This window comes from Chrysochloris asiatica, unplaced genomic scaffold (genome assembly GCF_000296735.1).
Source record: "Chrysochloris asiatica unplaced genomic scaffold, ChrAsi1.0 scaffold00042, whole genome shotgun sequence".
Classification (NCBI taxonomy): Eukaryota; Metazoa; Chordata; class Mammalia; order Afrosoricida; family Chrysochloridae; genus Chrysochloris; species Chrysochloris asiatica.
Window position 1 is genome coordinate 4099857 of NW_006408560.1, and position 11307 is coordinate 4111163.

Below are 11307 nucleotides of genomic sequence, written 5' to 3' on the forward strand. Positions count from 1 at the left end.
GCATTGGTCAAAATCAGCCGAAAAAGACTTCCTGAAAGTGTTCAAAAGCAAAGATGTCACTAAGGTGCATCTGACCTAAGCCATGGGACTTTCAATCAATTCATATGCATGTAAAAGCTGGACAATAAAAAAGGAAGACCAAAGAAAAATTGATGCCTTTGACTTATGGTGCTGGTGAGGAATACTGAATATACTATAGACTGCCAGAAGAATGAACAAAACTGTTGGGAGAAGAACAGCTAGAATGGTCCTTAGATGGGAGAATGATGAGACTTCGTCTCTTGTACTTTGGAAGTGTTATCAGGAGGGACCAGTCCTTGGAAAAGGGCACCATGCTTGGTAGTGGGTCAGTAAAAAAGAGGAAGACCCCAATGAGATAGATTGACAATGGGCTCAAATACAGAAATGGCTGTGTGGAGGGCGTTGGACTGGGCAGTGTTTTTTCTGTTGTACATAGGGTCACTGAGTTGAAAATGATTCTATGGCACTTAAGAATAACAACAGACTGAGATGAGTTTGTCTCAGACAAGGAGACCCAAATATTTACAGCAGAAACATATATTGTATTTTAACTTAAAAGTTGGCAGTACAAACTCACCTACTGGTTCCACGCATTATTCAAGAAGTGTTTTATTTAATTTCATTATTTCAAAGTATTTTGTGTGTGTGCATGTTATTTATGTGACGGCACTCACCAACATAACAACAAATATACATTAAAATACAGTATAAAGAATTCAGAAAATTATTGAAAATAAAATGGGGGGAAAACACTGTTGTGAAAGGACACCCATTAAACATAGACAAGTAAGAAAGAGGAAATACTACAAAATTACCTCGGCAAGATGTCTCTGAGCTTTCCATAGAATCTAACTTTAAAGCATCAAATACCTCAAAATCCGATTTCTTGACATGGATCAAATTATTAATTGTGCCAAGCTGACTGGTAACCACAGGCTGAAACAGTGAATGCAAAAGATTAATAAATCCCCTTTTCAAATTCTCTTCCATCCAACCCTCCTCTTGCTAAAAGTAAAAATGATCATACTTGGCAACTCCATCTTTTATCAAGAGAGAAACCCTACAGTGTAGGGGGCGCTGTCATCCATCAATCCTGACAGTACAGACATTTGACACCAAATGATCACTAAAACAAAGACTGTTAAGGGTTACCCTTGGAGATCAAGGCCTTACCTCTGATGGATCATGAATCCACTGCCCATCCACGAAGAACTTATACTGGTGTTCTCCCTCAGGAAGGTCCAGGATGGCAACAAAGTCATTATGGCTACAGAAAAAAAAGAGAAAAGTCAGACATTCAAGCTCCTATTAGAAGACAATATACAAGGTATGTGGCAATCACAGTATCATACCCATGATCTCCCAAGTTCCTAAATCTTTGTAACTCCTGGAGTTATAAAACCACTCTCCTTTTCGTATCACCTTGGACATGTATCTGTCAGGCCCTCTCAACAACTTTAGTTCTTAATTAATCATTTGGAAAAATATTTAAAGATATTGATGTCCCCAAATGGTTTACTTTAGTACGATTTTGTTTCGGCAATAAACCCTTCACTTCATGTGTAAATAAAATAACAGGTAGGTTCAGGATATTGAAATGCCTCAAGATACCATTTCTATATTTTGGTAAGCCTTTTCTGGCAAACTATTTACACCAAGCAAGGCCCATTCTGATAACAAATTACATAACTCACTATTGCTCTCCAAGTGACACATAATGTCACTATGAAGAACTCAGCACTGTATTCTGCTTCAGTGTGGAAGTTAAGAGTAATTGGACTCAGAAAAAAAGAAAGAGTAATTGAATTCAGCCAAATACAGAAGACTTTGCAAACATAGAAAAGATTTAACACAGAATGTACTCACTAAAATTATAACTTTCTCGGAGGTAATGGTATTTCAAGTGGTAAAACACACAATGAGGTTAAAAAAATAAATAAATAAATAAAAAGGCACAGAAATAGTAAGTGGTTACAGACAAGGGTGTGCTCCAGACAAAGTCCCAACTGGTGGAGGGGAGTAGTCGAGACAGGCCCCTCTTTTGAGAAAAGAAATCTTATCTTTATTCTTGGACCATCAAGACTCTTGTCTTCACCTCTTAATCAGTGGAATCTTGGTACTCCAATTGTTGAAGGACCCAGAGATGAAGACCTCCTTGCCTCCTTCAGACCAGCGGATAACAGTGGGGCGGGCTTGCTGTGTGGGCTTTACAGCGTCTTCCAAATCTTGCTGCCATGATATAAACTCTTTGTCTCCAGGGAGCTGTAAGAAGAATTAGGTTATACCTAGAATAAACTGCTATTCAAGGATTCTTAAAAGGTTACTCTCCTTTTAAGCTTGAATTACATCCTCCCAAAAGTCCTAATCTATGTACATGTCAATGTGACCTTGTCTGAGACAACAGGGTCTTTCTTTGAAGGTTTTATCAGGCAAGTCAGACCAGAGTAAGGTGGGTATTAGTCTGAGTCCCTTCTGAGCAGTGTCCTATAAAAGGATGAACAGACATGAAAGCCAAGTTACAAATATCCACTACCACTGCCAGAGTCAATTCCATCACATAGTGGCCCTACAGGACAGGGAGAACTGATCCCCAGGATTTCTGAGGCTGTAGATCCTTGTGAGATTGACAGCTTCCTTCATCTTTCTCACTCAGAGCAGCTGGTGGGTTTAAAATGCCAACCTTGTGGTTACCAGTCCAACATATAACCCACTACACCACCAAGGCTCAATTCAAGTCACAAATATGGGGAGTGTGTGGCGCTATAGGATAAGCACTTGACCTCAAGGTTGGTTTGAACCACAAGGTTGGTGGTTCAAATTCACTAGTCATTCCTCAGAAATCTTATACAGGGTCGCTATGAGTTGGAACTGACTTGACGGCACTTAACAACAACAATCATGCAATGACCTGTTTACACAACCAAAAGGAATGCCAATGATTGTTGGCAGCCACCAAAAGCCAGGAGAGACGCAGGTAAGAGCTCCTCTCTCAAATCTCTTAGAAGAAACTTATAGTTGATAACCTGTTTTGGACTGCTGGGTTCCAGATCTGAGAGAGAATACATTTCTATTCTTTAAAACCACTTACTTTAGGGGATTTTGTATGGCAGCCCTAGGAAACTAGGAGTACTAGTGTGGCACTGTGGGTTAATGCACTGGACTACAAAGTCAGTTTGAACAGCAAGGTCGGCAGTTCGAGCTCAACAGGTACTCCTTGGAAACCCTATACAGGGTCGCTATGAGTCGGAACCAACTCAGCAGCACTTAACAACAAAAACAAGGAAATGAAGACACTTACCCAGACCAGAAATGGGTGGTGGCTTCTGTTAAGGATCCATAGGCTCTGCAATCAGCAACTAAATCAAGTTATGAACAAACTATAGAAAAAGAACTTATCTAAGACCATAACAGTCAAACAGCTTATACTCAATTACTGCCTGACTCACAGCCTAACTTTTGAAGTCTGAACACATCACTCATTGTTTCAGAGCAGGGCTGCTATTGTATGCTGTTGAATCGGTTCTGACTCATGTTGACCCTCTGATTAAAACTGCCCCAAGGATTGCCAAGGCTTTCGGGACCAGGTCACCAGGTCTGGCTTCCAAAATTTCTCTGGGTAGATTTGAACTGCCAACCTTTTGACTGTTTATACCACCCAGGGAGTTTAGTGTTGAAGAGCAAAGACGTCAGCTTGAGGACTAAGGTGTACCTGACCCAAGCCATGGTATTTTCAATAACCGCGTATGCATGCGAAAGCTGGACAGTGAATAAGGAAGATCGTAGAAGAATTGATGCCTTTGAGTTGTGGTGTTGGAGGAGAATACTAAAAGTGCCATGGACTGCCAAAAGAACCAACAGATCCATTTTGGAAGAAGTGCAGCCAGAGTGCTCCTTAGAGGCCAAGATGGCCAAACTTCGTCTCTCATACTTTGGACATATTGTCAGGAGGGACCAGCCGCTGGAGAAGGATATCATGTTTGGTAAGGAGGAGGGTCAGAGAAGGAGAGGTTGACCCCCAACGAGATGTACTGGCCAAGTGTGGCAACAGTAGTGAGTTTGGCCCAGGATCGGGCAGTGTTTTGTTATGCTGTGCATAAGGTCGCTATGAGTTGGTGCCGACTCGATGGCACCCAACAACAACAACAAAAGACTCTCCCTTTAAAAAAAAGGGAGGGAAGCAGGGTGCTTACTTTTATTACCAATTTAACTCATGCTGTTGTTAAGTGCCACCAAGTGGATTCTGACTCATAGTGACCCTGTATAGAATTTCCAAGGAGCAGCTGGTTAGTATGAACTGCTGACCTTGTGATTAGCAGTTCAGTGCTTATCCTATAACTCCACATATGTTTATGAATGTTTCTTAGGAGAAAGCACATAAAAACAAAGTATTGGTATATAAAAAATAAAACCCGTATTTTCACAAATATAAACATCTTCCATTGATCAATTACAATGAAAATGGGATGTAATGGAATTGATCAGTAATTCATACACTATTTCTGCTAATAAGTTGCAAAAAGAATAAAAATTTAAAATTTAAAACCAAATAACAGATTTCTTAAAATTTAGATAGTTATGAAATCCTACTTGTTTATCTACATTGCTGCTGTTGTTAAGTGCCATTGAGTCAGTTCTGACTCATAGCAACCCTGTATAGGGTTTCCGAGGAGCAGCTGGTGAGTTTGAAATGCCAACCTTGCAGTTAGCAATCCAATATTTACCCTACAGCACCACACGAGGGCTCCATGCTAGCTTTATATTAATTATTTCTGGAATCTCAAGGAGCAATAGATAAAAAATGCAGCTTTCTTTACCCAGAGCAGTTCTAGTGTCAAATGAGATCTGTAGGCTTATGAGAAAAATGAAGTACTGCTTAGTCCTCGGCCAGTATCATGATTCATAATGGGACCATTGTGATTCATAAGGTTTTCACTGGCTGATTTATGGAAGTACATCACCAGGACTTTCTTCCTACTCTAAGTCTGGAAGCTCTGCTGAAACTTGTTTAGCAACCTACCAACACACAAGCCTCCCTGACAGATACGTAGGTGGCAGCTATGCATGAGGAGTATTAGCTGAGAATCGAACCCAGGTCTCCCACATGGAGGACGAGATCTTCATCACTGAGCCACAAATGTCTTATTTTAGACTGGCAAAAAGGACTGAAAAATAAGCCAATGAGATAATATATATTAAATCAAGATATTACTAAATAAAATAGCACAGGTTAAAGAAAAGAAGACTAGCTTGTTCATTTGAGTTTCTACTCAAAATAGTTGAGGTCCTTGGAGAAGGACATCATGGTTGGTAGAGGGGCAACTATGACCCTCAATATGATGAAGTGACACAATGGCTGCAATGAGCTCAAACACAGCAACAACTGTGTGAATGGTCCACAACTGGGAAGCTATTTTGTTCTGTTGTACATGGGGTTGCTAAGAGTTGGAATTGAATCAACAACACCTAATCACAGCAACTTTCTTTACTTTCTTGATGTTCCTTAAAACTATACTATACGCTACTTACTGATAACAGCATAATCCAAGTAAATGGAGAAGAGAACTAAAAGGACTTTCATATTATGTAAGGAACTGACTTAAGTGAAAACCTTGATCTCCATATTTTCCAAACAAAGCACTCTTGCCTAACTGGCTGCATCAGAATTATGTTTTGTTTTTTTCAACATATGCCTCAGAATAACCCTCTGATTTTGTTATAACCTAGGAGTCCAGGTGTGACGCTGTGGGGTTAATGCGCCACACTGCAAAGCCATTTGAACTGCAAGGTCGGCAATACAAGCTCACCAGCTGCTCCTCAGAAACCCTATAGAGGGTCGCTATGGGTCAGAACTGACTCGATGGCACAACAACAACCCCATTGTCATCGAGTTGATTCTAACTCATGGTGACCCTAGAGGAGAGGGTAGAATTAACCCATAGGGTTTCCAAGGTTGTAAATCTTTAGGAAAGCAGGCTGTCACATCTTTCTCCCACAAAGCAGGTGACCTTTTGGCTAGAAGTAGAGCGCTTTAACCACTGCATAACCAGGACTCCTTGATTTAGGTATAGAGGCTAGAGATCTAATTTTTAAAAGCTTCCCAGATAATAACACTGTGATTATGTTAAGATAAAGAAAGGGATAAAGTCTCATCTTTACAGACAGATCCTGAAATATTTACAAATAAAATATTTGAATTGATGTCTAGAGTTTGCTTCAAATAACTGGGCAAGTGTGGACTAAGGTAAAGAAAATTATTCATGGTTTAATATTATTTAAATTGAGTAAAAGGTACATACAAATTCACTATACAGTGCTCCTGCTTTGCGAATTTTTCAGATTTTCCATAGGATGTCTTTTAAAATCTCACGTTTTTAATGTAACAGCATTGAGAGCCACTGAATTAGTCCACCAAAGAGTGTTGCTATCGCTGCCACTGTTTCTAACATTATTTTGATGACTTAGATTTTTAGTTTAGAATTTGAAAGCTATAAACTATTAATATGCCTAGCTTTGGAGTAAAGCCCTTCCACATATGATATTACAGGGTAGGCATGAGGGAAGCTGACTAGCAGAAAGATCGTTTACACCAAGTTAAATAGTCAGCAAAACCACCAGGAAAACAGGCAAAACAACAATTCGAAGTGCACTTGGAAGATAAAGTAAAATGGGAGAAGTGCAGAAGGTACATTTAGAAGTATGAAGTTTTGTATTTGGAAGAGACCTTAGAATTACCTAAACCAATTTTCTTTTCTCACAAATATCAAGAGTAAAGTGAGGGAAGGAATGATCCAAAATAGGCCCTAATGTAGATTGAGTATTGGCTTTTATTCAGGACATTGATTACTGTAGTCAGTGTTCTACAAATAGTTAGGTATTGAGTCATCAAAGTAAGAAAAGGGTAAAAATACAATGAGGCAGATCATCTTGAGACAGCTTTGAAGCAAATTCAGATGACTGCTTAGATAGTCTAAATGATAAAACAGAAGTCGTGAGGTAGAAGAGGGAAGAAAAGCACAGAGAAGAAATCCCTAGCATTGCTCCTTTCAGTGCTCCTCATTCTCACTCAGTGATTATTTTTCAATTGGGCGCCAAGGAAATATACAAACCATAGACTCCAAAATTCATGTTACCAAAATCCTCTCTTTTCTGTGTAAAACTCCAGTTTGATGGGAAATAACGAGGTGATAAGAAATACATTTTTCTATTTCAGTGCCATCAGGTGAATTTGCAGGAACTAAGAGTATGCTGAAAGCTCTAAAATAATTAAAAACATAGGCTGGGATTCACAATGATGCCATCTAAACTTTCTGTAGAATGAACACAAGGTGCTGCCTTAGAATTGAGAACAAGGTCTCGGGGCAGCTATGGGTTGTTTTTTCTAGCCATGGCAACATTTTGAGGTACATGTGGTACCACAGGATAAGCACTTTGACCTCAAGGTCTGTTTGAACTGCAGGGTCAGTGGTTCAAACTCACAAGCCGCTCCTCGAAAACCCTATACAGATATATACTCGGAACTGACTCAATGGAACGCAACAGCAGCAACAGATACTGAGAAGCAGAGAGTCATCAAAAAAAGAGGAAGACTTTCAAGAGCAGAGGTCCCTGGGACCACCAAAGGAGAAGAGTGGAGAAGGGAAGCCTACCCAGAGAAGCAGTGATGCCAGGGATGGGGGCAGAGACGACGACGCGGGAAGATGGAGTGGCTGGAGACTTTGAACCCAGAGAGGGAGAGGGGCGGTATGCAGATGACTGGGGGGGCAGGCTTGCAGGGTATACCCTTTGGTTGATGGATGATACATGGAAGGGATTGTAACCATGGCAAGGAAACGACATACGACAGGATCAATGTGAAGCTGATGTCCTCCCATGTAAACTATCATATAATTCACAATAAAGCATTTTTTAAAAAAAAAGAGGAAGACTCTCAATGAGATGGACTGACCACAGTAGTTGCAGCAATGGGCTCAAACATAGCAAAAATTGTGAGGACAGTACAGGGCCGGGAAGTGTTTTGTTCTGTTGTGTGTACATGGGGTCATTATGAGTCAGAACTGATGGCATCTAACAACAACAGGGAGGTAGCGAAATCCTGGAGTCCTGGAATCATTTGCTTTCCCACTTGAGAATCTGTTGGGTGTTACAGAAGCAGAGTCTCAGCCAAACAACTAATAAGAAAAGGAAGAAACTGACTAGTCAACCAAGTCATGTCCTTTGTTGGTCCCTACGACTAGGACTGTTGTTGCTTGATGCTGTGGAGTCAATTTCCACTGTCAGAGATGCCATGTGACAGAGCAGAATGATCCTATAAAGTTTCTAAGGCTGTGAGTCAGAAATGACTCTACTGGCAGTAGGAAATCTTTACAGGATTAGATGGCCAGGTCTTTCTCCCAGAGAGCAGCCGACCTTTTAAATACTGCAGAACCAAGGCTCCATAAGGTATTCAAAGACAGTGGTGGCTGCTAACAGCCATGCCAAAGGGGGAGAGGAAGAGGCCTGCTAAGCTTCCATGGTGTGAGCTGTAGGATAAACACTGGACAGATAGGCTGTTGAAACTTACCAGTTGCTCCTTAGATAATCCTCCACAGGGTAGCTATGAGTTGGAACCAACTGCACAGCACTTAACAAGACCAACAAAGACACTTTCAGGATAAATAAAATTCATTTACCCACTGCAGTGCAAAACTAAGAAACTGTCACCTGCGGTCAGCTTTGAAAACCTACCCTCTTTAATTATTCTCCAGAGCAGGGGTGTGAAACTTCCGGCTTACTGGCCTATTGTTGTTGTAGTTGTTGTTAAATGCTGTCAATTTGGTTCTGAGTCACATCGACCCTGGATAGGGTTTCTGAGGAGCAGCTGTTGGGTTTGAACCATTGACCTGTGCTTTGCAGTCTGATTCCGATCCTATAGCATAGTGGTTACGAGTCAGGCTGCGAAGCTCAAGGTCAACAGTTCGAAACTACCAGCTGTTCTGTGGGAAAAAGATGAAGCTTTCTGCTCCCCTAAAAATTTACAGCCTCAGAAACCCTATGCGGGAGTTACTATGAGTCTGAGTCGAAACTGACTCCCTGGCACACAACCACCACCACCAGGAGTCCCCACCGGCAGTACAAGGCCCTCAAATCATTTGATCTGGCCCTGCCAAGGCAACTGCAGTTCCAGCCATCACATTAGGGGGGAGTTCATTAAATATTTGATCAAATATAGCAGGCTAGTTTTTAAGTTGCCAATTTTGCATGGCCGGCGAATAATGTTATGAATTTTGGCTGAAAAATGTTCCCCACCGCTGCTCTACAGCTTATATGTAGCTCACAATTCAGCAACACACCCTAGAAACTGCCTTTCAGAACCAAGAATTCTGTGGGGATTCATCATCCCTCATCCTAAAAATGGGATCAAAAGATTAGTCAGAAAATCATGAAAATAAGAACTGGGTTTCGGTATCCTATTTTCGTGGCAGGAATGTGAAAGAAATGATCATGTAACTGCCCCGACCCTGGAAGACCTCTTTAATTCAAATATAGTAACCCGTGTCCGTGTGCTGAGAAAGAACCACCTCGGGAGGTGGAGCCTGTGCACCGTCACCAACTCGGGGTGTGGGGGTGCTTACCTTGGAGTCCTGCAGGCTGAAGACGCTAGGGTCGTCGATGCTCCCCACCATGATTTTGTGCTCCTTGCCCGAGCCATGGCTGCCGGCACCCTCGGCGCGCGCTGCCTTGGCGCCCTGGCGCTCCCCGGACACCCGGTCGCTAGTGGTGTTTCCCATGACTGCGGCTCGAGCCCGGAGCCACCTGACGCGGACAACAACACGGTGCAGGGGACACCCCGGCCGACGCGTCAGAGGCGCCCCCGGCCCCGCCCCTGCGCCCAGGGATCCGCGCAGGGAATCCCCGCCCCGGGGAAGCCGTGCCCCGGGATCCCCTCCCTCTCGAGGCTCCAGCAGCGCCCGGGGATCCCTAGATCCCCTCACCGCCCCTTCCTTAGGAAACCCGATTTCGGTAACTCCCCCGCAGCCCCCGCGCTCTTTGCCCGCATCCCAATTAGCCCCCACCCCAATCACCTCCCGCGCTTCGCTCCCTTATCTCCCGATCCCTGGTGCAATGGCTGCGCTGTGGACAAAGCCATCAATAAAGTTATTGAAATTGAAGCCGTACCTCTGGGTAGGGATCCGGATTCCCACCTAAAATGGCTACAAGACCCGTAGCCGTGGGCACGCCCCACACGCCTTCCCTGCGGCCGCGCCCCCGTGGCGCCGGGGCTCCGGGTGCCACTCTAGCCGCCTTGCTGCCGCCTCAATGGTGGGCAGCCGCGGGCGGCCTCCAGCGCCGGAAGAGGGCGCCCTACACCCACCCTCAATGGTGGGCAGCCGCGGGCGGCCTCCAGCGCCGGAAGGGGGCGCCCTACACCCAGCTCTGTCGTCCGCGGTGCAGGCCCTGAAGCCGTCCCAGCAGACGTGACTGGGAATTGCCAGTGAGTCCGTCGCTAGTCCTACCCGAAAGAGGGGACGGTCCCCTAAACGATACTGGATACTCAGAGACTACCTCCCTGAAGTTCAGTGCTTCGTACCCAGAGGAGAGGGGCTGATTTCTTCTTGTTTAGCTCAACCGGCCCCAGCCTCGCCAAAACGTTGTCTGGGCAGCCTCTTTATGAGAGGCAATCCCAGAGAGGTGAGTTCCTATGGCGAATTCGAAAAAGGACTTCCAATTCCAGCAGAAGGAAGTAGGAGTCATTGCTGGAGGTGTAAACTGTGTGCTGCAGGAACGGCAAAGGAGCAGTCAGCCGATTAGGATTCCAGGAAAGACTTGAAGGGAATGAAGAAGGTTGTTAAGTGCCTTTGAGTCAATTCTGACACATAGCAACCGAGTGTAGGGTTTCTGAGTTTAGATTATATGAAGAAGAATGTGGCATCAGGATTGAAGGAAAACTCATTAACAGCCTGCAGATGATACAGCCTTGCTTGCTGAAAGCGAAGAGGACTTAAAATACATGCTGATGAAGATCAAAGACCACACCGCAGCCTTCAGTATGGATTGATCTCTTGTAAAGAAAACAAAAATCCTCACCAGTAGACCAGTAAGTAGCATTATGATAAATGGCGAAAAGTTTGAAGTTGTCAAAGACTTCATTTTGCTTGGACTCACTATCAACACTCATGGAAGTAGTAGTCGAGAAATTAAAGAACGTAGTGCCTTAGGCAGATTTGCTGTACAAAACATTTTTAATGCATTTAGAGCAAAGGGCTAAGGTGCACCTAAACCAAGCCATGGTATTTTCAATCACCTCAT

At 43.4% G+C, this 11307-nt stretch overlaps 1 protein-coding gene across 1 annotated transcript in view; it reads right to left on the bottom strand.

The window, feature by feature from the left end:
- The window catches only part of PRKAB2 (protein kinase, AMP-activated, beta 2 non-catalytic subunit), an 18042-nt gene extending 8235 nt beyond the window's left edge, over positions 1-9807 (bottom strand). Inside the window, exons 1-4 of the mRNA XM_006861316.1 lie at positions 9633-9807; positions 2117-2283; positions 1195-1288; positions 837-957 (exon numbers count right to left, since the gene is read on the bottom strand). Of these exons, the coding sequence (XP_006861378.1) occupies positions 837-957; positions 1195-1288; positions 2117-2283; positions 9633-9788 (538 nt within the window). The 5' untranslated portion in view covers positions 9789-9807. The remainder of the gene's footprint in view (positions 1-836; positions 958-1194; positions 1289-2116; positions 2284-9632) is intronic.
- Positions 9808-11307: the final 1500 nt, after the last annotated feature.